The 25,787-nt window shown below is 57.3% G+C and overlaps 4 protein-coding genes across 4 annotated transcripts; all 4 read right to left on the bottom strand.

Moving 5' to 3' along the window:
* Positions 1-348: 348 nt before the first annotated feature.
* Positions 349-4,515, bottom strand: LOC141969094 (uncharacterized). Its single transcript, XM_074924524.1, has 7 exons — positions 4,331-4,515; positions 3,615-4,106; positions 2,772-2,924; positions 2,282-2,458; positions 1,697-1,929; positions 963-1,072; positions 349-504 (listed from the first exon to the last, which is right to left on the bottom strand). The coding sequence occupies exons 2-7, from the start codon at positions 3,936-3,938 to the stop codon at positions 362-364; spliced, it is 1,140 nt and encodes a 379-aa protein (XP_074780625.1). The 5' UTR covers positions 3,939-4,106; positions 4,331-4,515; the 3' UTR covers positions 349-361.
* Positions 3,968-12,792, bottom strand: LOC141969102 (peptidyl-prolyl cis-trans isomerase H-like). Its single transcript, XM_074924535.1, has 8 exons — positions 12,550-12,792; positions 11,997-12,061; positions 11,343-11,366; positions 10,799-10,843; positions 10,318-10,360; positions 7,658-7,750; positions 4,816-4,955; positions 3,968-4,419 (listed from the first exon to the last, which is right to left on the bottom strand). The coding sequence occupies exons 1-8, from the start codon at positions 12,763-12,765 to the stop codon at positions 4,416-4,418; spliced, it is 630 nt and encodes a 209-aa protein (XP_074780636.1). The 5' UTR covers positions 12,766-12,792; the 3' UTR covers positions 3,968-4,415.
* Positions 12,793-13,152: 360 nt separating this feature from the next.
* LOC141969095 (uncharacterized) lies at positions 13,153-17,319 on the bottom strand. Its single transcript, XM_074924525.1, has 7 exons — positions 17,135-17,319; positions 16,419-16,910; positions 15,576-15,728; positions 15,086-15,262; positions 14,501-14,733; positions 13,767-13,876; positions 13,153-13,308 (listed from the first exon to the last, which is right to left on the bottom strand). Exons 2-7 carry the CDS (start codon positions 16,740-16,742, stop codon positions 13,166-13,168), a joined length of 1,140 nt encoding a protein of 379 aa, XP_074780626.1. The 5' UTR covers positions 16,743-16,910; positions 17,135-17,319; the 3' UTR covers positions 13,153-13,165.
* Positions 16,772-25,596, bottom strand: LOC141969101 (peptidyl-prolyl cis-trans isomerase H-like). Its single transcript, XM_074924534.1, has 8 exons — positions 25,354-25,596; positions 24,801-24,865; positions 24,147-24,170; positions 23,603-23,647; positions 23,122-23,164; positions 20,462-20,554; positions 17,620-17,759; positions 16,772-17,223 (listed from the first exon to the last, which is right to left on the bottom strand). The coding sequence occupies exons 1-8, from the start codon at positions 25,567-25,569 to the stop codon at positions 17,220-17,222; spliced, it is 630 nt and encodes a 209-aa protein (XP_074780635.1). The 5' UTR covers positions 25,570-25,596; the 3' UTR covers positions 16,772-17,219.
* Positions 25,597-25,787: the final 191 nt, after the last annotated feature.

Raw genomic sequence — 25,787 nt, 5'->3', positions numbered from 1 at the left:
CCCAGGCGGCCCCGGAGCCGGCGCCGCGGCCGTTCCTGACCCGAGCCGCCGGATGACGCCGGGAGGGTGTCGAGAGCCGTGGCGGAGGCGGAGGGCTGGGCCCGGGTGGCCTTCAGGGCTCCGGAGATGCCCTGAAACACACCCCCTGTGAGAATGGGACACCCTGAGGCGGGGACGTACGGCCCCTCGGGTGCGACAGGGAGCCCGCGGTCCTTTCCCTCTACCCGAGGGAGGGGAGACTGTGCCCGGGGAACACGGCTGGATTCCCCCGGCCCTTGTGGGGCGTGGCCTCCATGGCTGCTTTCACTCGCCAGAATGGGGGCGACAAAGAATTTCCACCAACTTTCCTGAGTGTTTTCTATCACTTTAATAACTCTCCCTCAAAACTGTCACTGTCGGACAGTGTTGCCCCAGCAGGGATATCCCAGGCTTTGGTGACCTTTGGCAGAAGAGCAGATGTCCGGCGACAATCCTCACCAGATCTGGTTTTACGTTTACCGGTGGCTGGGAGAGAAAAAGAAAGATCCGATGTTACTTCCACAGCAGACCGAGCCCACAAAGGCAATGGACAACTCTCAACTGCCACAGGACGCTGTGAAGGTCTGGAGAGATTGAAGGCCTCCAGAGGAAACCAGAAGGGATGAAAGGGACACACACAACGGAAGAAATAAGATTTTCCATGTTTGACCATAAGGAGCCAACCTTCTAAAGCCCGTGAAAGAAACTCCAGAGGAAGCACTGTCAGGAAATTCTTCTCTGGAGATCCCGCTCCCTGTTCTGGGGTTCCACCTAACAAGACCTGCTTTATGCTCTGCAGGATGAGCAAGCAACTTCTGTCTCCTAATTCCACGTGACCAGGAATGACATGGAAAAGGCTTCTACGCTTTCAATATCTCAAGCCAAACCCAACCGTAATCCCTAACCCGCCCGAGCACTGAAGAATCACATCTGGAGCTGCTTACCTGAGCCCGATGGGTTGACGCTCGGTGCCCTGGCCTTGCTCGCACCTCCGCTTTCTGGCTGCAGAGTCTCGCCGCTGTTCCTGCTGGCTTCTGCCAGCCTCTCATTAGCCCTGTGAGAAATGCAGGAGCGTGCAAAAACGACTCTTGCTCACGGTGGCACCAAGCGGTTCCCCAGGTGTGACGCTGCACTGTTGGGCTGAGGAACACAAGACTTCCGAGCCACCCGCGTGTGCTGCTGCTCGGGCTTCCAAGCAGTCTGTGTGAGGTCTCTGTCAGACCTTTCCCAGAGGGTCGTAAGGACTCCGGGCTCTTTCCCTCCTCCCGCGGTAAACACAGACTGTTATCACGGACAGCAAAGAGATTATTTTTGCCTCACAGCCTCCTGTTCTGTCCCCTCTGCCTTTTCCCGTGTGTCTCCCCTCAGCTGGAGGGTAACAGCAGAAGGGAAAGGAAGCTCCTCTTTTCCACCATACGTGCAGCAAGAGGAGGCGGCTGCAGAAAACCTTTCCAAGAAAACTAACTAAACCACCCTCCAGACAGGCCTGATCGGCTTGGTTACTTCAGGGTCCGTCAAGAGAAACAAAACCAGGGCTCGGCAATGGGAGAGCCCAAGGTGGGCTCTGCAGAAGTGCACACATCGTGCTGCCCAGATCCAAGAAAGGGACGTGGGCTGGAAAAGCCACAATGAAAAGGGTCCTGTTGTATTAGGTGGGGAAAAAAAAGTTTGGACTTACTTATTCAGTTTGTTTCTGAGAACTCTTGCAACGTCCTCCATCACACAGAAACGCTTGTGAGAGCTCTTCAGTTCTGCCTGAGCATAAGCCAGGAGCAGGGCGGTCGACTCCTGCTTCTCCTGTGCTCTCTCCAGCTCGAGTGCCTGAGCTCTAATGATCTGCTCCAGCTCGTTTCTCCAAGAGGCGACAGCGGTGTTCATCTCTTCTATTCTGGCTTCAGCGGCTGCCTGTACCTAAAAGAGAAGATGCAACTTCAAGAAACGGGAAGACAAAGGCAATGCCCAGCCCTCTCAACAAACCTGCTCTTTCCGCCACTTTGACATAAAAGCTCTTAAACAGCCTAAACGCTGCCTGGACGAGGAGCAGCAAAATGGCTGCGTGTTTTTCACGCCCACTGGTCCCAGGACACACGACACACAGACTCTGACGCAGCCTTTTGCAGCTGCCCGCCTTCCCTACGGGAAAGCCAAACCCACAGCACTAACAAAGAGAACCACGTGCCCAAGACAAAACCCCCAGAAGTCGTGAGCGCAACCACAAGAGGACGCAACGCCGACGACAGATACCAATGGTACATGAACTGACCTGCAAAAGCTGACTCTGATATCGCTTCTCTTCCTGCTCTGCTGTGGTGTGAGCTGGGCCAGGAGTCGCCAAGCGATCTGACAGAGTTGTCACCATCTGTCCCATCTCCTTATTTAGAGCTTCCAGCCGCAGAAATTTTTGGGACAGCAGCTCCAAGTCTGCGGAGAGTTCGCGCACCTGTATGTGGGGAAAAAGAACCTGCCTTGAGCAGAGGGGTCTCAAGTCTCGGTGAAACTCCATCAAAGGGATGCATCGAGATCATGGCTGTCAATGCACTGAGTTTGTATTTCAACCCAGGGAAAAGGCGCTTGGATTTCGGAAAGTACGTGCGCCTTTCAAGCCCTTGCCAACAAGATGCTCCAGCTTCCACCCATCCCTCCTTTCCAGACAGGCTCCGCGGCAAAGGCGCTCACTCCTCCTGCAGCATCACAGCACGTCCGTGCCTCAGAACAGCTTCAGAGACATTAACGTGTTGACAGCCTTTGTATACCTTGGCCTTCGCCTTGTCCAGGTCCTCCTGCAAGCGGGAGTTTTCTTCCTTCAGGCGACTGCACTGGTGCGTCGAGTCTTGCAGTGCAGTTTCTGCTGTGTGCTGCTTTCTGACAGCATCAACGAGCTCTCCTTGCAGCTGTGCCTCTGTTCTCTAGGGAAACAACGAGTACAAAGAAAAATAAGCCCAAGTCCGTATTTTTACTTCCAGTTACTAGTTCACAGACCGAGATCAGTTTTCTAAGTGCATCGCAAAGCAAAGCCATCGCATCCACGGGAAGAAGAGGGCATCTGCACAGCTGATGGTCTCCAGCCATCCCTGGCGAGTGAAGACGACTGCAGAAATGTCATCACTCGGTGAAGATTTCTGTCTCCCAGCACATTCCCCTCGGAAGATGCCGAGACTGTGCCTTTGTGGGGTTGGGCTTGTTCCTTAAGTTAATGCTAAAATCTAACCGGAGGCCAACGCGGGAGCTGTCGTTGGACTGCAGCCCTTTCTCCCGTGATCCCAGCCAAGGCTTCCTAGAGCCAGCTCTGTGTATCATCCTTCACGCCATTGTTCTGCTACACAAACGCAACCCAACGCCTGCCTCAGCGTTTCTACGTACGTGTGTGTCTATAAACATCTCAAGGCTTGTCAGAACCTTCCGCGATTCCAACAAAACCAGCGCAGAACAGAACCAAGCCGAGCGAAGGACTCCCGCGCACGTACCGCACACCTGCCGACTCTTAGAAGCGCCAGACGGCCTTGGGAACCGCTCTCCTTTAAGTCAGTCTTGGCCAGTGCTCACCTCACCTCTTTTTCTACCTTGTCGGCCTCGCATGTAAAGGCACCACCACTCACCATTCGTTCCTGGGCGGCCTTGTTCTGCGCGTCTCCCAGCTGCTGACGCAGCAAAAAGTTTTCACTTTGGAGCTCGGCCAGTTGTTGCTGCAGCTCTTCTGCCTTCTTGGTGACATCTTCTCTCTTCTGATCTTTCATAAGGCAGAGATCATGCCAGTCCTCTGTCTGCCTTTTGGACCTTTGTAATTCTCTTTCTGCCTGCTCTAAAGCCGATGTCTTTTCCAAGAGGGCTTTTTTCAGTTGGTCCACTTCCTTTTCCAGCCCATCAGCTTTTCTTTCGGCTTTGCTCAGCTGACGAGACAAGCTCTTGTCTTCTTCTCGCATCTCAGTGACGTCCTCACAGAGCTGTCCTTGCACCCGAAGGCACTGGTGACATTCTGTCAGACACACTTGCGCCTGGACACCTTCTGATGGCTGACGTGTCCCAGGGCTCAGGTGGGAAGGGGATGAATCTGACCCCACCGTCAGTACTCGGGCTCTGACATTTTCTGCCTGTTCAAAGTTACAGAACACAAATGGACAGCACTTAGGGAATCAGCTCAAACCAGGAGACAGCAGCAGCATTTCATACAACCAGAAGAGGACTGTCAGCTGCTTGACATCAGATGATCAAAGAGTTTTCAATAACTCTGCCTTAGACACGATTCATGGAAAAGTCTGGCTTTGCATTAGCACGGGAAGGAGGACTCGAATTGAAAATCTCTGGTTTTGCATACCTCCGGCCCAAAGCTCTGGCTCTCCTTGACGCCTTCTTCATCTGATGGCGACTTACGGACGGCCGACTCCAAGCAGGCGGCAGGCTCATCTACATTAAACACACATATTGTTGAAACCAGAGTGAGCTCACACAGCTCCTTGATGCCTACAGTGCTTTCCCAACCGTCGTGCTTCCAGAGACAACCCTAGCACAGCCACACACCCCAAAGCCAGGGGGACCTGTCAAAATGCAGATTCCAGACACGTCTCTTTTCCCTGTGCCAGGGGGATGACGGGATGGCTCAAAGTGATCAGCAATGAGCCCCGAAGGAATGAGCGTCTCGAGAGTTCTGCTTTGCAGGGACAAGGCCCGGCAGTGCACGTTTTCCTGGATCCTCAGCCACACCACATCATCATTTCCAAACGGCCCGTCTCCACGGCAAGCCGCCACAAGGGCAGGCGACAGGCCTTCTGCCCATCCCTCCTCCACCCCGGAGAGTCCTACCTGCTCTCGGCAGGGCGGGTGCACACCGCCTCGCTGCTGCCCCACGGGGAGTGCTGGGTTCTGACACCCCTTTGGCTTGGCCTGGAGCAGCTTCTCCCTTCTTTTCCCGCCCTCGGGCGTCCACGGGCCGCGCGCCGCGCCTGGAGAGACAAAGAGCAGAGCCAGTCGTGGGCACAGCTCACGGCAAGGAGAAGGGCCCGTTGTTGCCCGCCCTTTCCGTGTTGACCTCCCTCGAGGACCAACGCCCCCAGGCACAAAGCTGAGCCCCAGGGGAGGAAAAGAGCCCCGGAGCTTCCCAGCCAGCGCCCGCCTGCCTGCGCCCCGTTACCTGTCGGCCTTGTCCCGGCAGTCGGTGTCGCGCTCCTCCACCAGCGGCCGCGCTGGGGCCCAGTTGCCAGTGGCGGCTGCACGGTGCAGCTCGTCCCGTGCCTCTGGCGGCGGCTCATGGCCACCGCTGATCCTGGAGGACGCGGGACCCTCCCCTGCCCCCCTGCTCCTGTCCCTCCTGCACAGCCACCGCCAGATCCTCCTCATGGCCCGGCGGGGGTGGGCACTGAACCGCCTCCCCTCGTCTATCCCTGGGGACCGGTGCCAGGCAGGACTTAGTGGGCGCTGCCTGGTGTCGGCTGCCAACAGAGGAGCCAACCCCAAGGAGTGGCAGGGCACGGGCAGCTGCCTGCAGGCTCAGCCACCACCAGCAGCGGTGGCAGCACCGGCTGCACCAGTACCAGCTCCACCAGCGCTGCCACCAGCTCCACTGGTAGCTCCAACAGAACTTGCACCAGCAGCACCAGTTCCCTTGGCAGCACCAGCTCTACCAGTGCCTCCAGCACCAGCCCACTGACACAGCACTGGCAGCACCACCAGGTACTGTGTGTGCAGGGCCTGTGCCAGAACCCCTCTTGTTCTGTGCGCTGATGTCATAACGGGCTCGGTGGGGGCTGGGAGGGGCCCGTTGCTCAGGACCTCTCTGTGTGTGTACAGGCCCCATTGCCAAGGAAACAGCCCCTGGTGCACGTGTCCAGGGGCACAGGGTTGCCCAAGGCCACCTCTCCAAGGTTGCCACCTCTCCCAAGGTTCCCACCTCCCTGTGGACCCCTGTCCTCCTCTTGCCTGCCAGGCTCGCCTGCGTGGGAGACAGACGGGCTCGGCAGAGCGGGCTCTCGCCAGCAAGGCTCCCTGCAAGCACAAGAGGCGGTGGCTGGACACGCCCATGTCCCTTTTTGTGCTTCCTGGGTTCTCAGCCTGAGTTTTGGAACACCCTGGACCCATTTCTGTGCCTCTCTCTGCATCCCTGGAGCCCTGGCTGTCGCTTTAAGGGCACCCCAAGTCCCCGGGCTCCATTTCAGGACGCCCCTACACCTCGCTTTGCTTTCTGGTGTGCCCAGTCCCCATGCACGTGCCTTTCGATGCACCCTGGACCTGTGGCTGCGCCGACTGGGTCTCCCCTCACCCCTCAATGCGCCTTTCGATTCACCCAAAACCCCCTGGTGTGCCCTTGGTGCACCCTGCAGCCCTCTGTTTGTCAGAGGCGCCTTTGGTGACATCTCCACACTCCTCGGGGGGCTCCCTCCTGCACCCCCGGTTGCAGTCAAGGTGACAAATTAATCTGCTACGAGATTAATCCCCTTGAGATCGAGCCAGTCCTCAAAGATTAGAGGAGCTGGGGGTGGCTGGACTTATCTCTTCAGAGCTAGGCCAGTTACTGCCAGAGAGGGCCATCCTGGACAGGGGAGGAGGGGGAGGTTTCTCCTCTGGTTTAACACCTGCCGGTTCTTGTATGGGGAGGATTTTAGGTGCTCCCTTCTCTCTTAGGGGTATGACAATAGGGATGTCTTTGTGCAACCCCTGCCCCTCGGCAGCCCTTTTGGCACACCCTGGACCCCGGGGCTTTTGGCCGCTCGCTGGCTGAGCCTTTTGCAATGTCCTTGCTGATCCCATCTGTCATCTTTTGGGGGCATCCTGAAGCCCTCGCTGTGCTGCTTGAGGGTCCCTGGACTCCTTCCTGCACCTTTAGGGGCACCCTGCTCACCGCGCTGTGCTGTTGGGGACAGCCCAGACCGCTCCGTGGGGCACACACAACCCCCTGCATGTGCCCTTCCGTGCACCCCCAGACATTCTGGGGGGATCCTCCAATCACAGAACGGTTTGGAATGGACTTTTAAAGGTCACTTAATCCAAGGCCTCTGCAATGAGCTGGGACATCTTCACCTCCATCAGGTTGCTCAGAGCCCCGTCCAGCCTGACCTTGACTGTTTCCAGGGACGGGGCCTCCACGGCCTCTCTGGGCAACCTGGGCCAGTGTTTCACTACCCTCCTCATAAAGAATTTCTTCCTTCTATCTAGTCTGAATCTACCCTCCTTTCGTTTAAAACCTTTACTGCTTGACCGATTGCTACAGGCCCTGCTAAAATGTTTGTCCCCGTCTTTCTTATAAGCCCCCATAAGTATTGAAAGGCTGCAATAAGGTCTCCCCGGAGCCGCCTCCAGGTGCCCACAGCCCGTGTCAGAGCTGTCGCCACCCACCCACTGCCCTCTCCCCACGACACCCAAAGAGCTGCAGACAACCAACACAGACAACTTCCAAGCCACCCACATGTGCTGCTGCTCAGGCTGCCAAGCAGGTAAAAAAGAAAGGATGCTGCAGGATCAGGACTGTGTCGCTCAACACATTAACTCATGAGGAGCCTTCTGGCCAGGAGCTACAAAGCAGGTCTTTTAGACCTTGTATCCGGTGCTGGAGATTCCTGTTGTCTGGCAAATCACTTATACGCTTCGGAAAAGGGCACAGAGAAAATACCAAAAGCTTTTTGGTCTTAGAATGTCCCTATTTTATACTCACCATAGAGAGCAGCCCAGGAGCAGAGTGTTTCAGTTTGAAGTTTTCATCCGCAAAAGGACCCCTGTATATACTGGCTACTCCAGTGCCGTCGCCCTGCGCGAGAGAGGTGCCCACTCAGCCACAGCAACTGCTACGGAACAGCTCCATTTAAAAACTAAATTTAAAATGCCCAAGCCAAAGGACAGGGTTAAACCCAGCCCAAAATGGGTGCCGTCCTGCCATCTGCACACACCAGCAGTGAACACGTTCAATGTTTCATTTCTGAAGAGGATCATCGAGTGGATTCTAACTCCACAGCACATCCTTTGCCATCCACGTGTTGGCAGAAACCCACAGAGGTGGTAAGGATCAGGTTCAAGTCTCCCAGAGAGAGACAGAGGCTACAGATGGCTTGGGATGGACCCCCCTGGCCTCGGCAGGGAAAGGGGAGGGGACATCAAAGTAGGGGCTGGTGAGAAAAGGGAAGTGGTTGCCTGGAAAAAGTTGGTTGCTGCTTCCTTATTTCACCTTATTTTCTGTGATTTTATAGGAATTAGGGAAGTGATCTCACTGTTCATCAAAGACAGTTTCTGAAAGATGGAGCTTCTACCTTTTGCTGAACTTTCTACCAAGTCGAGACATCCTGTACTACAAGGACAAGCCCCAGCCCTCAGCCCTCAAGACGCTTCTAAGTTAAAGCAGCGTGGCCCCTAGCAGCTGCACATTACAAGCTTTGACTGCTCACAGATTTGTAACTTTGCACAAGCCTGACGCATGGTTCAGGCAAGACACATAAGTCGTGGCGTGGCTGAAAGGCCACCCTGCCCTTTGGTCCGGGGTTGCAGAGACACTCCCGTGTATGACGCCAAAAGGACTGAGCAGGGACCCTTCGACAGAACAGCCTGACAGATGCTGCAGTGAGGAACCATTTGGGGAAAGCTGCAGAAGCAATGCAGCCCGGTATCTCTGGCACAGTCAGTTACATTCACTATTCCAACAGCCACTTCCCTGGGTTGATTTCACAGAATCACAGAATCGTCTGGGTTGGAAAAGCCCTTGAAGCTCCTCCAGTCCAACCATGAACCTCACCCTGACCGTTCCCAACTGCCCCAGATCCCTCAGCGCTGGCTCAGCCCGACTCTTCAACCCCTCCAGGGATCCCGGGGACTCCCCCCCCTGCCCTGGGCAGCCCATTCCAACGCCCAGCAGCCCCTTCTGCACAGAAATCCTTCCTCAGAGCCAGCCTGACCCTGCCCTGGGCAGCTTGAGGCCATTCCCTCGGGGCCTGGCGCTGGCTCCTCGGCTCCAGAGACTCATCCCCCCTCTCTGCACCCTCCTGGCAGGGGGTTGCAGAGGGCCAGGAGGTCTCCCCTCAGCCTCCTCTTCTCCAGACTGAACCCCCCCAGTTCCCCCAGCCGCTCCCCAGCAGACCTGTGCTCCAGACCCTGCCCCAGCTCCGTTGCCCTTCTCTGGCCACGCTCGAGTCATTCAATGGCCTTTTTGGGGTGAGGGGCCCAACACTGAACCCACTCATCGAGGGGCGGCCTCACCAGTGCCCAGCACAGGGGTCAGATCCCTTCCCTGAGATCATTTCCCCTTCCTGTGTCACTTCAGCCCCATTTCTTCTGCCTTGCTGCAACCTGCCTCCCTTCACTGCCTTTCTGCTTAAGACAGACGTTCTTTAGGAGGACAAACTTAACAGGAAGATAAGATGCCAGTAATGTACCATGTGCAGCTCCACATCTGCTGCTCTGCTTGCCTAGCCTTTGCTTCTTTCTCCCCTGTTCTGTCTAGCTTACTCTCAGCTCCGAGACAGGAACACAGACCCGTTTCGAGTGATCAGTGTGACTGTCCTTGCTCCTCAAGTGGAACTCTAGCAAGTGTAATTTATGAATCACAAATACTGGTGCAATCTGCAATGCTTGCTGAGCTTCATGGAAGTAATAAAGTCCACTGGGACAGCTGAGCAGCATCACAATCAGCAACTACCTGCAAGTCTGGGGTGGCTGAGCCACCCGCTCTGCGGTCAGGTCTCTTGGTGACTTTCACACAACCAAGCTTTATCAATTTTGTATCAAAAAAGCTTTATCATCCCCCTCATGTTTTGAAATACTTCCAGGAAGGAAATAGTTTTACTGGGTCCTAGGACAGGGAAGAGACCCTGTGGTCCTCCAGGCTTCCCCGTATCCTCGGCTTATCCCTAAGCCAGAGCACGACCACCACTGCGGGCACAAAATTCTTTTCTATTGTCAGACAATTCACTAACAAACAGTTAGTTTTTATTTAACTATCCTTTGCACTAGACACTTGCTTCCGTACCTAGGGTCTCTCTCCACAGAGCTAACAGAAATTTGTTTGGGGGGACAGGAGAAGGAGGAATGACAACACGGTAAAAAAAAAAAAACCAAACTCTGCAAGTTTGAGAAGCCTCTAGCTGTACCGCCATGCTTCTTTTAGAGAGAAAATATCTTGGGAAGGACAAGCTATGCTCACCCAAGATTTGGTTTCAAGTACATTATAGTCTGTGGCAGTAAGACGGCAGCAATGCTACGAGGAAACCTCCAGTGACTAGAGTACCTCAAAAGAGAGCCAAGAGACCCCACAGATCAGCACGGACCCTGGGAAGCAGCTGCTTAATATACCACGTAGGAAAAGCACCAAAGGAATATAGCAGTACTCACGTTTACAAAGTCACCTCCTTGGATCATGAAATCCTTGATTACCCTGAAGAAGTAAAACAATGCTCAGTTCTCAGTAGACAGATGTCTCAAGAAGCTTCACATGGGGCAAACAGGAGTTCTGCCTCGCTGCACAACGACACTTATCAGCGGCTGTGAATGCTACAGTCTAACGTCTACAACAAAGATTAACTACTCGCTGCTAGCGGGCAATTCGGGACCCGCTGCTGCTCGACCAGGGATAGCGATTAGAGGACGGATGCCAGAACGTGATCTCTGACCTGACGCACCGGGCACGGGGGATCCCTCCCAGTGACCCCAGCGTACACACCTGACAGACCCCCAAAGGCCCCAGAGCTACAGAAGGTCGCTATCAGCCAAGACCTGCAGATGCCTCCCAGACCAATAACGCCCCAGGCAGCTCTCAAAACCACATCTACCTCAGACTGCTACTTCAGTGCCTAAACAAAAGCAGAGGAATTACCTGTGGAAAGTGCTTCCTTTATCACCTACAGGGACACCATCCTTCCTGCAAGGAAAGGACAAGGAAAACCATTGCAACTTACTGCATATCCCGACACAAAACCCTCCCAGGAATTCCAAGGGCTTGTCCTACACGTTACTACTGCCTTGACAGACCACCCAGTGCTGCAGCCTGGCTCCGGGCTGGTGCTGCCCGAGGCAAAGGCAAACCTCGAGCGAGCTCTGCCCGCTAAATGACACGGTTCCCTACACCACCCAAGCCAGCACCTTTAGGGGATCCCACCGCCCTCTGCAGCACGAGCAGGTGGGATGTGCAGACAGGGCTTTTCAGAGCAACCTGAGCACGAACAAAGTCATGCCCGCAAGGGAACGGCCGCCACCTCTGCGACGGACCGAGCTCATCCCAATTTCATCAGAGCAGTTGTCTGCAACTCTTTCATTTTGTACTGGCAGGGCAAGAAACGCTTCCAAGCGAGCCTTCTTCCCACTCAGCCACTCCTGTTTCTCCGGGTGGGCTACTTTACAGGACACCGTAAGCCGCTTACCTGAATTCGCCCGTACAAAACTGCCTGCAAGACAAAAAAGAGAGCGGAGCGTGAGGCACATCTGCCCCCGCAGGACACAGAGCGCTGCGTTCAGCCAACGTGCACTGCCTGGTGTGCAGGACTTCCCTTGCTGCATCGGGGACGACCCCGGTGCAACCGTAACCGGCAGCAACTCCTCCCCACTGCCATTTTAAAAGAGACTTCTCTGCTTTCTGCAGTCGAGCAGGGCAGATATTTAACGCCGAGCTCGTAAGGGGCAGTGAACGTGGAGCAGGCACCGTGTTTCCCAGAGAAGAGGCTACATCCATCTCTCCCGTGGCAGTGGGACGCCCAAGCGGTGCATCCCGCGGTCAGCGCCAAGAGAACCGCGTGGCCGTGCCCTCAAGGTACGGCCTTTCCCAAGGGCACCGAGCGTACGAGAAGCTCCACACGGGGAGCGGAGCGGGACTGGAGCCCTTCACCTTCCGGCCAGGCGGCCTCCCCCAGGGCATCGGGGTGCCGCACGGCCGCACCTCTCCGGCAACGGAGAGAGGAGCAAAGCAGCGCAGCGGCTCTGGGGGGCAGGCGGCCCCTCCGCCCCCTGAGCCCTTCCTGCACACACAAGTCTCCACAGCCGACCCAGGCCGAGCTGCAGAAACGCCGCCTGCTCCTCACCTGAAGTTCGCTGCTGTTTTGGGTACAACGTCGGCGAACAGCTCGATCTTCATGCGGCCGACCTCCTGGGGAGACGGTGGCCCCGTGAGCCCTCCGGGCCCCCCTCGCACACGCACCAGCCTCCCCACCGCCGCGCCCGGGGAAGCGCCACAAACTCGCCCCCCCGCTGCACCCCCCACCCCTGCCAGCCCCCTCCCGCGCACCCCTGCACCCCTCCCCTGCAGCCCTGCTGCCAGCCCTGCCCCGCGCGCCCCTGCAGCGCTGCAGCCCCCGACTCTGCCCCGCGCCCCGCTCCCGCTGGGCCCCTCCGAGCGCTTTCAGCCGCCCCCCCGCAGGCCCCGCAACGAACGCTCGAACGCCCCCAAGCAACCGCGGCAGGGCACCCCGGCGGGCACCCCGCAACCCCCTCCCGGAGCACCCCCGCAAGCCCCCCGGCCACTGCTCCCCTGCGAGCCCCGCACCCCCTCCCGCTGCACCCCCACCACACCCCAGCTCACCCCCGCAGCGCCTCCCGCTGCGGCCCCCGGCTCCGCCGCGCAGCGCCCGAGCCCACCTGCCCGCCGATGGTGACATCGAAGAAGACCACGGGGTTGCTGGGGTTGGACGCCAGCACCGCCATGCCAGCCGCCTCGCCCGGAACCGGAGGCGGAAGCGGCGCCGGCCCCGGAAGTGTCCGCGGGGCGCGGGCGGGGCTGAGGCCTCCCCTCAGCGCGGGGCCCGGCGCTGCCGCGGGCGGGCGGGCGGCGGGACGGAGGGCGGGCGCCGGCATCGCAGGCAGCCGGTGGCCCGGCAGCGTTTTCCCGGCGGGCCCAGGCGGCCCCGGAGCCGGCGCCGCGGCCGTTCCTGACCCGAGCCGCCGGATGACGCCGGGAGGGTGTCGAGAGCCGTGGCGGAGGCGGAGGGCTGGGCCCGGGTGGCCTTCAGGGCTCCGGAGATGCCCTGAAACACACCCCCTGTGAGAATGGGACACCCTGAGGCGGGGACGTACGGCCCCTCGGGTGCGACAGGGAGCCCGCGGTCCTTTCCCTCTACCCGAGGGAGGGGAGACTGTGCCCGGGGAACACGGCTGGATTCCCCCGGCCCTTGTGGGGCGTGGCCTCCATGGCTGCTTTCACTCGCCAGAATGGGGGCGACAAAGAATTTCCACCAACTTTCCTGAGTGTTTTCTATCACTTTAATAACTCTCCCTCAAAACTGTCACTGTCGGACAGTGTTGCCCCAGCAGGGATATCCCAGGCTTTGGTGACCTTTGGCAGAAGAGCAGATGTCCGGCGACAATCCTCACCAGATCTGGTTTTACGTTTACCGGTGGCTGGGAGAGAAAAAGAAAGATCCGATGTTACTTCCACAGCAGACCGAGCCCACAAAGGCAATGGACAACTCTCAACTGCCACAGGACGCTGTGAAGGTCTGGAGAGATTGAAGGCCTCCAGAGGAAACCAGAAGGGATGAAAGGGACACACACAACGGAAGAAATAAGATTTTCCATGTTTGACCATAAGGAGCCAACCTTCTAAAGCCCGTGAAAGAAACTCCAGAGGAAGCACTGTCAGGAAATTCTTCTCTGGAGATCCCGCTCCCTGTTCTGGGGTTCCACCTAACAAGACCTGCTTTATGCTCTGCAGGATGAGCAAGCAACTTCTGTCTCCTAATTCCACGTGACCAGGAATGACATGGAAAAGGCTTCTACGCTTTCAATATCTCAAGCCAAACCCAACCGTAATCCCTAACCCGCCCGAGCACTGAAGAATCACATCTGGAGCTGCTTACCTGAGCCCGATGGGTTGACGCTCGGTGCCCTGGCCTTGCTCGCACCTCCGCTTTCTGGCTGCAGAGTCTCGCCGCTGTTCCTGCTGGCTTCTGCCAGCCTCTCATTAGCCCTGTGAGAAATGCAGGAGCGTGCAAAAACGACTCTTGCTCACGGTGGCACCAAGCGGTTCCCCAGGTGTGACGCTGCACTGTTGGGCTGAGGAACACAAGACTTCCGAGCCACCCGCGTGTGCTGCTGCTCGGGCTTCCAAGCAGTCTGTGTGAGGTCTCTGTCAGACCTTTCCCAGAGGGTCGTAAGGACTCCGGGCTCTTTCCCTCCTCCCGCGGTAAACACAGACTGTTATCACGGACAGCAAAGAGATTATTTTTGCCTCACAGCCTCCTGTTCTGTCCCCTCTGCCTTTTCCCGTGTGTCTCCCCTCAGCTGGAGGGTAACAGCAGAAGGGAAAGGAAGCTCCTCTTTTCCACCATACGTGCAGCAAGAGGAGGCGGCTGCAGAAAACCTTTCCAAGAAAACTAACTAAACCACCCTCCAGACAGGCCTGATCGGCTTGGTTACTTCAGGGTCCGTCAAGAGAAACAAAACCAGGGCTCGGCAATGGGAGAGCCCAAGGTGGGCTCTGCAGAAGTGCACACATCGTGCTGCCCAGATCCAAGAAAGGGACGTGGGCTGGAAAAGCCACAATGAAAAGGGTCCTGTTGTATTAGGTGGGGAAAAAAAAGTTTGGACTTACTTATTCAGTTTGTTTCTGAGAACTCTTGCAACGTCCTCCATCACACAGAAACGCTTGTGAGAGCTCTTCAGTTCTGCCTGAGCATAAGCCAGGAGCAGGGCGGTCGACTCCTGCTTCTCCTGTGCTCTCTCCAGCTCGAGTGCCTGAGCTCTAATGATCTGCTCCAGCTCGTTTCTCCAAGAGGCGACAGCGGTGTTCATCTCTTCTATTCTGGCTTCAGCGGCTGCCTGTACCTAAAAGAGAAGATGCAACTTCAAGAAACGGGAAGACAAAGGCAATGCCCAGCCCTCTCAACAAACCTGCTCTTTCCGCCACTTTGACATAAAAGCTCTTAAACAGCCTAAACGCTGCCTGGACGAGGAGCAGCAAAATGGCTGCGTGTTTTTCACGCCCACTGGTCCCAGGACACACGACACACAGACTCTGACGCAGCCTTTTGCAGCTGCCCGCCTTCCCTACGGGAAAGCCAAACCCACAGCACTAACAAAGAGAACCACGTGCCCAAGACAAAACCCCCAGAAGTCGTGAGCGCAACCACAAGAGGACGCAACGCCGACGACAGATACCAATGGTACATGAACTGACCTGCAAAAGCTGACTCTGATATCGCTTCTCTTCCTGCTCTGCTGTGGTGTGAGCTGGGCCAGGAGTCGCCAAGCGATCTGACAGAGTTGTCACCATCTGTCCCATCTCCTTATTTAGAGCTTCCAGCCGCAGAAATTTTTGGGACAGCAGCTCCAAGTCTGCGGAGAGTTCGCGCACCTGTATGTGGGGAAAAAGAACCTGCCTTGAGCAGAGGGGTCTCAAGTCTCGGTGAAACTCCATCAAAGGGATGCATCGAGATCATGGCTGTCAATGCACTGAGTTTGTATTTCAACCCAGGGAAAAGGCGCTTGGATTTCGGAAAGTACGTGCGCCTTTCAAGCCCTTGCCAACAAGATGCTCCAGCTTCCACCCATCCCTCCTTTCCAGACAGGCTCCGCGGCAAAGGCGCTCACTCCTCCTGCAGCATCACAGCACGTCCGTGCCTCAGAACAGCTTCAGAGACATTAACGTGTTGACAGCCTTTGTATACCTTGGCCTTCGCCTTGTCCAGGTCCTCCTGCAAGCGGGAGTTTTCTTCCTTCAGGCGACTGCACTGGTGCGTCGAGTCTTGCAGTGCAGTTTCTGCTGTGTGCTGCTTTCTGACAGCATCAACGAGCTCTCCTTGCAGCTGTGCCTCTGTTCTCTAGGGAAACAACGAGTACAAAGAAAAATAAGCCCAAGTCCGTATTTTTACTTCCAGTTACTAGTTCACAGACCGAGATCAGTTTTCTAAGTGCATCGCAAAGCAAAGCCATCGCATCCACGGGAAGAAGAGGGCATCTGCACAGCTGATGGTCTCCAGCCATCCCTGGCGAGTGAAGACGACTGCAGAAATGTCATCACTCGGTGAAGATTTCTGTCTCCCAGCACATTCCCCTCGGAAGATGCCGAGACTGTGCCTTTGTGGGGTTGGGCTTGTTCCTTAAGTTAATGCTAAAATCTAACCGGAGGCCAACGCGGGAGCTGTCGTTGGACTGCAGCCCTTTCTCCCGTGATCCCAGCCAAGGCTTCCTAGAGCCAGCTCTGTGTATCATCCTTCACGCCATTGTTCTGCTACACAAACGCAACCCAACGCCTGCCTCAGCGTTTCTACGTACGTGTGTGTCTATAAACATCTCAAGGCTTGTCAGAACCTTCCGCGATTCCAACAAAACCAGCGCAGAACAGAACCAAGCCGAGCGAAGGACTCCCGCGCACGTACCGCACACCTGCCGACTCTTAGAAGCGCCAGACGGCCTTGGGAACCGCTCTCCTTTAAGTCAGTCTTGGCCAGTGCTCACCTCACCTCTTTTTCTACCTTGTCGGCCTCGCATGTAAAGGCACCACCACTCACCATTCGTTCCTGGGCGGCCTTGTTCTGCGCGTCTCCCAGCTGCTGACGCAGCAAAAAGTTTTCACTTTGGAGCTCGGCCAGTTGTTGCTGCAGCTCTTCTGCCTTCTTGGTGACATCTTCTCTCTTCTGATCTTTCATAAGGCAGAGATCATGCCAGTCCTCTGTCTGCCTTTTGGACCTTTGTAATTCTCTTTCTGCCTGCTCTAAAGCCGATGTCTTTTCCAAGAGGGCTTTTTTCAGTTGGTCCACTTCCTTTTCCAGCCCATCAGCTTTTCTTTCGGCTTTGCTCAGCTGACGAGACAAGCTCTTGTCTTCTTCTCGCATCTCAGTGACGTCCTCACAGAGCTGTCCTTGCACCCGAAGGCACTGGTGACATTCTGTCAGACACACTTGCGCCTGGACACCTTCTGATGGCTGACGTGTCCCAGGGCTCAGGTGGGAAGGGGATGAATCTGACCCCACCGTCAGTACTCGGGCTCTGACATTTTCTGCCTGTTCAAAGTTACAGAACACAAATGGACAGCACTTAGGGAATCAGCTCAAACCAGGAGACAGCAGCAGCATTTCATACAACCAGAAGAGGACTGTCAGCTGCTTGACATCAGATGATCAAAGAGTTTTCAATAACTCTGCCTTAGACACGATTCATGGAAAAGTCTGGCTTTGCATTAGCACGGGAAGGAGGACTCGAATTGAAAATCTCTGGTTTTGCATACCTCCGGCCCAAAGCTCTGGCTCTCCTTGACGCCTTCTTCATCTGATGGCGACTTACGGACGGCCGACTCCAAGCAGGCGGCAGGCTCATCTACATTAAACACACATATTGTTGAAACCAGAGTGAGCTCACACAGCTCCTTGATGCCTACAGTGCTTTCCCAACCGTCGTGCTTCCAGAGACAACCCTAGCACAGCCACACACCCCAAAGCCAGGGGGACCTGTCAAAATGCAGATTCCAGACACGTCTCTTTTCCCTGTGCCAGGGGGATGACGGGATGGCTCAAAGTGATCAGCAATGAGCCCCGAAGGAATGAGCGTCTCGAGAGTTCTGCTTTGCAGGGACAAGGCCCGGCAGTGCACGTTTTCCTGGATCCTCAGCCACACCACATCATCATTTCCAAACGGCCCGTCTCCACGGCAAGCCGCCACAAGGGCAGGCGACAGGCCTTCTGCCCATCCCTCCTCCACCCCGGAGAGTCCTACCTGCTCTCGGCAGGGCGGGTGCACACCGCCTCGCTGCTGCCCCACGGGGAGTGCTGGGTTCTGACACCCCTTTGGCTTGGCCTGGAGCAGCTTCTCCCTTCTTTTCCCGCCCTCGGGCGTCCACGGGCCGCGCGCCGCGCCTGGAGAGACAAAGAGCAGAGCCAGTCGTGGGCACAGCTCACGGCAAGGAGAAGGGCCCGTTGTTGCCCGCCCTTTCCGTGTTGACCTCCCTCGAGGACCAACGCCCCCAGGCACAAAGCTGAGCCCCAGGGGAGGAAAAGAGCCCCGGAGCTTCCCAGCCAGCGCCCGCCTGCCTGCGCCCCGTTACCTGTCGGCCTTGTCCCGGCAGTCGGTGTCGCGCTCCTCCACCAGCGGCCGCGCTGGGGCCCAGTTGCCAGTGGCGGCTGCACGGTGCAGCTCGTCCCGTGCCTCTGGCGGCGGCTCATGGCCACCGCTGATCCTGGAGGACGCGGGACCCTCCCCTGCCCCCCTGCTCCTGTCCCTCCTGCACAGCCACCGCCAGATCCTCCTCATGGCCCGGCGGGGGTGGGCACTGAACCGCCTCCCCTCGTCTATCCCTGGGGACCGGTGCCAGGCAGGACTTAGTGGGCGCTGCCTGGTGTCGGCTGCCAACAGAGGAGCCAACCCCAAGGAGTGGCAGGGCACGGGCAGCTGCCTGCAGGCTCAGCCACCACCAGCAGCGGTGGCAGCACCGGCTGCACCAGTACCAGCTCCACCAGCGCTGCCACCAGCTCCACTGGTAGCTCCAACAGAACTTGCACCAGCAGCACCAGTTCCCTTGGCAGCACCAGCTCTACCAGTGCCTCCAGCACCAGCCCACTGACACAGCACTGGCAGCACCACCAGGTACTGTGTGTGCAGGGCCTGTGCCAGAACCCCTCTTGTTCTGTGCGCTGATGTCATAACGGGCTCGGTGGGGGCTGGGAGGGGCCCGTTGCTCAGGACCTCTCTGTGTGTGTACAGGCCCCATTGCCAAGGAAACAGCCCCTGGTGCACGTGTCCAGGGGCACAGGGTTGCCCAAGGCCACCTCTCCAAGGTTGCCACCTCTCCCAAGGTTCCCACCTCCCTGTGGACCCCTGTCCTCCTCTTGCCTGCCAGGCTCGCCTGCGTGGGAGACAGACGGGCTCGGCAGAGCGGGCTCTCGCCAGCAAGGCTCCCTGCAAGCACAAGAGGCGGTGGCTGGACACGCCCATGTCCCTTTTTGTGCTTCCTGGGTTCTCAGCCTGAGTTTTGGAACACCCTGGACCCATTTCTGTGCCTCTCTCTGCATCCCTGGAGCCCTGGCTGTCGCTTTAAGGGCACCCCAAGTCCCCGGGCTCCATTTCAGGACGCCCCTACACCTCGCTTTGCTTTCTGGTGTGCCCAGTCCCCATGCACGTGCCTTTCGATGCACCCTGGACCTGTGGCTGCGCCGACTGGGTCTCCCCTCACCCCTCAATGCGCCTTTCGATTCACCCAAAACCCCCTGGTGTGCCCTTGGTGCACCCTGCAGCCCTCTGTTTGTCAGAGGCGCCTTTGGTGACATCTCCACACTCCTCGGGGGGCTCCCTCCTGCACCCCCGGTTGCAGTCAAGGTGACAAATTAATCTGCTACGAGATTAATCCCCTTGAGATCGAGCCAGTCCTCAAAGATTAGAGGAGCTGGGGGTGGCTGGACTTATCTCTTCAGAGCTAGGCCAGTTACTGCCAGAGAGGGCCATCCTGGACAGGGGAGGAGGGGGAGGTTTCTCCTCTGGTTTAACACCTGCCGGTTCTTGTATGGGGAGGATTTTAGGTGCTCCCTTCTCTCTTAGGGGTATGACAATAGGGATGTCTTTGTGCAACCCCTGCCCCTCGGCAGCCCTTTTGGCACACCCTGGACCCCGGGGCTTTTGGCCGCTCGCTGGCTGAGCCTTTTGCAATGTCCTTGCTGATCCCATCTGTCATCTTTTGGGGGCATCCTGAAGCCCTCGCTGTGCTGCTTGAGGGTCCCTGGACTCCTTCCTGCACCTTTAGGGGCACCCTGCTCACCGCGCTGTGCTGTTGGGGACAGCCCAGACCGCTCCGTGGGGCACACACAACCCCCTGCATGTGCCCTTCCGTGCACCCCCAGACATTCTGGGGGGATCCTCCAATCACAGAACGGTTTGGAATGGACTTTTAAAGGTCACTTAATCCAAGGCCTCTGCAATGAGCTGGGACATCTTCACCTCCATCAGGTTGCTCAGAGCCCCGTCCAGCCTGACCTTGACTGTTTCCAGGGACGGGGCCTCCACGGCCTCTCTGGGCAACCTGGGCCAGTGTTTCACTACCCTCCTCATAAAGAATTTCTTCCTTCTATCTAGTCTGAATCTACCCTCCTTTCGTTTAAAACCTTTACTGCTTGACCGATTGCTACAGGCCCTGCTAAAATGTTTGTCCCCGTCTTTCTTATAAGCCCCCATAAGTATTGAAAGGCTGCAATAAGGTCTCCCCGGAGCCGCCTCCAGGTGCCCACAGCCCGTGTCAGAGCTGTCGCCACCCACCCACTGCCCTCTCCCCACGACACCCAAAGAGCTGCAGACAACCAACACAGACAACTTCCAAGCCACCCACATGTGCTGCTGCTCAGGCTGCCAAGCAGGTAAAAAAGAAAGGATGCTGCAGGATCAGGACTGTGTCGCTCAACACATTAACTCATGAGGAGCCTTCTGGCCAGGAGCTACAAAGCAGGTCTTTTAGACCTTGTATCCGGTGCTGGAGATTCCTGTTGTCTGGCAAATCACTTATACGCTTCGGAAAAGGGCACAGAGAAAATACCAAAAGCTTTTTGGTCTTAGAATGTCCCTATTTTATACTCACCATAGAGAGCAGCCCAGGAGCAGAGTGTTTCAGTTTGAAGTTTTCATCCGCAAAAGGACCCCTGTATATACTGGCTACTCCAGTGCCGTCGCCCTGTGCGAGAGAGGTGCCCACTCAGCCACAGCAACTGCTACGGAACAGCTCCATTTAAAAACTAAATTTAAAATGCCCAAGCCAAAGGACAGGGTTAAACCCAGCCCAAAATGGGTGCCGTCCTGCCATCTGCACACACCAGCAGTGAACACGTTCAATGTTTCATTTCTGAAGAGGATCATCGAGTGGATTCTAACTCCACAGCACATCCTTTGCCATCCACGTGTTGGCAGAAACCCACAGAGGTGGTAAGGATCAGGTTCAAGTCTCCCAGAGAGAGACAGAGGCTACAGATGGCTTGGGATGGACCCCCCTGGCCTCGGCAGGGAAAGGGGAGGGGACATCAAAGTAGGGGCTGGTGAGAAAAGGGAAGTGGTTGCCTGGAAAAAGTTGGTTGCTGCTTCCTTATTTCACCTTATTTTCTGTGATTTTATAGGAATTAGGGAAGTGATCTCACTGTTCATCAAAGACAGTTTCTGAAAGATGGAGCTTCTACCTTTTGCTGAACTTTCTACCAAGTCGAGACATCCTGTACTACAAGGACAAGCCCCAGCCCTCAGCCCTCAAGACGCTTCTAAGTTAAAGCAGCGTGGCCCCTAGCAGCTGCACATTACAAGCTTTGACTGCTCACAGATTTGTAACTTTGCACAAGCCTGACGCATGGTTCAGGCAAGACACATAAGTCGTGGCGTGGCTGAAAGGCCACCCTGCCCTTTGGTCCGGGGTTGCAGAGACACTCCCGTGTATGACGCCAAAAGGACTGAGCAGGGACCCTTCGACAGAACAGCCTGACAGATGCTGCAGTGAGGAACCATTTGGGGAAAGCTGCAGAAGCAATGCAGCCCGGTATCTCTGGCACAGTCAGTTACATTCACTATTCCAACAGCCACTTCCCTGGGTTGATTTCACAGAATCACAGAATCGTCTGGGTTGGAAAAGCCCTTGAAGCTCCTCCAGTCCAACCATGAACCTCACCCTGACCGTTCCCAACTGCCCCAGATCCCTCAGCGCTGGCTCAGCCCGACTCTTCAACCCCTCCAGGGATCCCGGGGACTCCCCCCCCTGCCCTGGGCAGCCCATTCCAACGCCCAGCAGCCCCTTCTGCACAGAAATCCTTCCTCAGAGCCAGCCTGACCCTGCCCTGGGCAGCTTGAGGCCATTCCCTCGGGGCCTGGCGCTGGCTCCTCGGCTCCAGAGACTCATCCCCCCTCTCTGCACCCTCCTGGCAGGGGGTTGCAGAGGGCCAGGAGGTCTCCCCTCAGCCTCCTCTTCTCCAGACTGAACCCCCCCAGTTCCCCCAGCCGCTCCCCAGCAGACCTGTGCTCCAGACCCTGCCCCAGCTCCGTTGCCCTTCTCTGGCCACGCTCGAGTCATTCAATGGCCTTTTTGGGGTGAGGGGCCCAACACTGAACCCACTCATCGAGGGGCGGCCTCACCAGTGCCCAGCACAGGGGTCAGATCCCTTCCCTGAGATCATTTCCCCTTCCTGTGTCACTTCAGCCCCATTTCTTCTGCCTTGCTGCAACCTGCCTCCCTTCACTGCCTTTCTGCTTAAGACAGACGTTCTTTAGGAGGACAAACTTAACAGGAAGATAAGATGCCAGTAATGTACCATGTGCAGCTCCACATCTGCTGCTCTGCTTGCCTAGCCTTTGCTTCTTTCTCCCCTGTTCTGTCTAGCTTACTCTCAGCTCCGAGACAGGAACACAGACCCGTTTCGAGTGATCAGTGTGACTGTCCTTGCTCCTCAAGTGGAACTCTAGCAAGTGTAATTTATGAATCACAAATACTGGTGCAATCTGCAATGCTTGCTGAGCTTCATGGAAGTAATAAAGTCCACTGGGACAGCTGAGCAGCATCACAATCAGCAACTACCTGCAAGTCTGGGGTGGCTGAGCCACCCGCTCTGCGGTCAGGTCTCTTGGTGACTTTCACACAACCAAGCTTTATCAATTTTGTATCAAAAAAGCTTTATCATCCCCCTCATGTTTTGAAATACTTCCAGGAAGGAAATAGTTTTACTGGGTCCTAGGACAGGGAAGAGACCCTGTGGTCCTCCAGGCTTCCCCGTATCCTCGGCTTATCCCTAAGCCAGAGCACGACCACCACTGCGGGCACAAAATTCTTTTCTATTGTCAGACAATTCACTAACAAACAGTTAGTTTTTATTTAACTATCCTTTGCACTAGACACTTGCTTCCGTACCTAGGGTCTCTCTCCACAGAGCTAACAGAAATTTGTTTGGGGGGACAGGAGAAGGAGGAATGACAACACGGTAAAAAAAAAAAAACCAAACTCTGCAAGTTTGAGAAGCCTCTAGCTGTACCGCCATGCTTCTTTTAGAGAGAAAATATCTTGGGAAGGACAAGCTATGCTCACCCAAGATTTGGTTTCAAGTACATTATAGTCTGTGGCAGTAAGACGGCAGCAATGCTACGAGGAAACCTCCAGTGACTAGAGTACCTCAAAAGAGAGCCAAGAGACCCCACAGATCAGCACGGACCCTGGGAAGCAGCTGCTTAATATACCACGTAGGAAAAGCACCAAAGGAATATAGCAGTACTCACGTTTACAAAGTCACCTCCTTGGATCATGAAATCCTTGATTACCCTGAAGAAGTAAAACAATGCTCAGTTCTCAGTAGACAGATGTCTCAAGAAGCTTCACATGGGGCAAACAGGAGTTCTGCCTCGCTGCACAACGACACTTATCAGCGGCTGTGAATGCTACAGTCTAACGTCTACAACAAAGATTAACTACTCGCTGCTAGCGGGCAATTCGGGACCCGCTGCTGCTCGACCAGGGATAGCGATTAGAGGACGGATGCCAGAACGTGATCTCTGACCTGACGCACCGGGCACGGGGGATCCCTCCCAGTGACCCCAGCGTACACACCTGACAGACCCCCAAAGGCCCCAGAGCTACAGAAGGTCGCTATCAGCCAAGACCTGCAGATGCCTCCCAGACCAATAACGCCCCAGGCAGCTCTCAAAACCACATCTACCTCAGACTGCTACTTCAGTGCCTAAACAAAAGCAGAGGAATTACCTGTGGAAAGTGCTTCCTTTATCACCTACAGGGACACCATCCTTCCTGCAAGGAAAGGACAAGGAAAACCATTGCAACTTACTGCATATCCCGACACAAAACCCTCCCAGGAATTCCAAGGGCTTGTCCTACACGTTACTACTGCCTTGACAGACCACCCAGTGCTGCAGCCTGGCTCCGGGCTGGTGCTGCCCGAGGCAAAGGCAAACCTCGAGCGAGCTCTGCCCGCTAAATGACACGGTTCCCTACACCACCCAAGCCAGCACCTTTAGGGGATCCCACCGCCCTCTGCAGCACGAGCAGGTGGGATGTGCAGACAGGGCTTTTCAGAGCAACCTGAGCACGAACAAAGTCATGCCCGCAAGGGAACGGCCGCCACCTCTGCGACGGACCGAGCTCATCCCAATTTCATCAGAGCAGTTGTCTGCAACTCTTTCATTTTGTACTGGCAGGGCAAGAAACGCTTCCAAGCGAGCCTTCTTCCCACTCAGCCACTCCTGTTTCTCCGGGTGGGCTACTTTACAGGACACCGTAAGCCGCTTACCTGAATTCGCCCGTACAAAACTGCCTGCAAGACAAAAAAGAGAGCGGAGCGTGAGGCACATCTGCCCCCGCAGGACACAGAGCGCTGCGTTCAGCCAACGTGCACTGCCTGGTGTGCAGGACTTCCCTTGCTGCATCGGGGACGACCCCGGTGCAACCGTAACCGGCAGCAACTCCTCCCCACTGCCATTTTAAAAGAGACTTCTCTGCTTTCTGCAGTCGAGCAGGGCAGATATTTAACGCCGAGCTCGTAAGGGGCAGTGAACGTGGAGCAGGCACCGTGTTTCCCAGAGAAGAGGCTACATCCATCTCTCCCGTGGCAGTGGGACGCCCAAGCGGTGCATCCCGCGGTCAGCGCCAAGAGAACCGCGTGGCCGTGCCCTCAAGGTACGGCCTTTCCCAAGGGCACCGAGCGTACGAGAAGCTCCACACGGGGAGCGGAGCGGGACTGGAGCCCTTCACCTTCCGGCCAGGCGGCCTCCCCCAGGGCATCGGGGTGCCGCACGGCCGCACCTCTCCGGCAACGGAGAGAGGAGCAAAGCAGCGCAGCGGCTCTGGGGGGCAGGCGGCCCCTCCGCCCCCTGAGCCCTTCCTGCACACACAAGTCTCCACAGCCGACCCAGGCCGAGCTGCAGAAACGCCGCCTGCTCCTCACCTGAAGTTCGCTGCTGTTTTGGGTACAACGTCGGCGAACAGCTCGATCTTCATGCGGCCGACCTCCTGGGGAGACGGTGGCCCCGTGAGCCCTCCGGGCCCCCCTCGCACACGCACCAGCCTCCCCACCGCCGCGCCCGGGGAAGCGCCACAAACTCGCCCCCCCGCTGCACCCCCCACCCCTGCCAGCCCCCTCCCGCGCACCCCTGCACCCCTCCCCTGCAGCCCTGCTGCCAGCCCTGCCCCGCGCGCCCCTGCAGCGCTGCAGCCCCCGACTCTGCCCCGCGCCCCGCTCCCGCTGGGCCCCTCCGAGCGCTTTCAGCCGCCCCCCCGCAGGCCCCGCAACGAACGCTCGAACGCCCCCAAGCAACCGCGGCAGGGCACCCCGGCGGGCACCCCGCAACCCCCTCCCGGAGCACCCCCGCAAGCCCCCCGGCCACTGCTCCCCTGCGAGCCCCGCACCCCCTCCCGCTGCACCCCCACCACACCCCAGCTCACCCCCGCAGCGCCTCCCGCTGCGGCCCCCGGCTCCGCCGCGCAGCGCCCGAGCCCACCTGCCCGCCGATGGTGACATCGAAGAAGACCACGGGGTTGCTGGGGTTGGACGCCAGCACCGCCATGCCAGCCGCCTCGCCCGGAACCGGAGGCGGAAGCGGCGCCGGCCCCGGAAGTGTCCGCGGGGCGCGGGCGGGGCTGAGGCCTCCCCTCAGCGCGGGGCCCGGCGCTGCCGCGGGCGGGCGGGCGGCGGGACGGAGGGCGGGCGCCGGCATCGCAGGCAGCCGGTGGCCCGGCAGCGTTTTCCCGGCGGGCCCAGGCGGCCCCGGAGCCGGCGCCGCGGCCGTTCCTGACCCGAGCCGCCGGATGACGCCGGGAGGGTGTCGAGAGCCGTGGCGGAGGCGGAGGGCTGGGCCCGGGTGGCCTTCAGGGCTCCGGAGATGCCCTGAAACACACCCCCTGTGAGAATGGGACACCCTGAGGCGGGGACGTA

The sequence above is a fragment of the Athene noctua genome, chromosome 22 (assembly GCF_965140245.1).
Source record: "Athene noctua chromosome 22, bAthNoc1.hap1.1, whole genome shotgun sequence".
Lineage (NCBI taxonomy): Eukaryota > Metazoa > Chordata > Aves > Strigiformes > Strigidae > Athene > Athene noctua.
The sequence above is the reverse complement of the archived record's forward strand: the minus strand, read 5'-3'. Positions and strand labels throughout refer to the sequence as shown.

Coding starts and splice junctions, on each gene's coding strand:
- LOC141969094 (XM_074924524.1), bottom strand. CDS start 3,938: ATGCGAGAAGAAGACAAGAGCTTGTCTCGTCAGCTGAGCAAAGCCGAA. Junction 2,925..3,614: donor AGGCCGCCCAGGAACGAATG/GTGAGTGGTGGT, acceptor TTGTTTCCCTAG/AGAACAGAGGCACAGCTGCA. Junction 505..962: donor CGTCAACCCATCGGGCTCAG/GTAAGCAGCTCC, acceptor TTTCTCTCCCAG/CCACCGGTAAACGTAAAACC.
- LOC141969102 (XM_074924535.1), bottom strand. CDS start 12,765: ATGCCGGCGCCCGCCCTCCGTCCCGCCGCCCGCCCGCCCGCGGCAGCG. Junction 10,361..10,798: donor AAAGGAAGCACTTTCCACAG/GTAATTCCTCTG, acceptor TTACTTCTTCAG/GGTAATCAAGGATTTCATGA. Junction 4,956..7,657: donor CTCCTGGGCTGCTCTCTATG/GTGAGTATAAAA, acceptor TTGTCTCTCCAG/GCGCGGCGCGCGGCCCGTGG.
- LOC141969095 (XM_074924525.1), bottom strand. CDS start 16,742: ATGCGAGAAGAAGACAAGAGCTTGTCTCGTCAGCTGAGCAAAGCCGAA. Junction 15,263..15,575: donor TGGACAAGGCGAAGGCCAAG/GTATACAAAGGC, acceptor CCCCACATACAG/GTGCGCGAACTCTCCGCAGA. Junction 14,734..15,085: donor ATCAGAGTCAGCTTTTGCAG/GTCAGTTCATGT, acceptor CTTCTCTTTTAG/GTACAGGCAGCCGCTGAAGC.
- LOC141969101 (XM_074924534.1), bottom strand. CDS start 25,569: ATGCCGGCGCCCGCCCTCCGTCCCGCCGCCCGCCCGCCCGCGGCAGCG. Junction 24,171..24,800: donor AAAACAGCAGCGAACTTCAG/GTGAGGAGCAGG, acceptor TTTGTCTTGCAG/GCAGTTTTGTACGGGCGAAT. Junction 20,555..23,121: donor AAGGAGGTGACTTTGTAAAC/GTGAGTACTGCT, acceptor TCTCTCGCACAG/GGCGACGGCACTGGAGTAGC.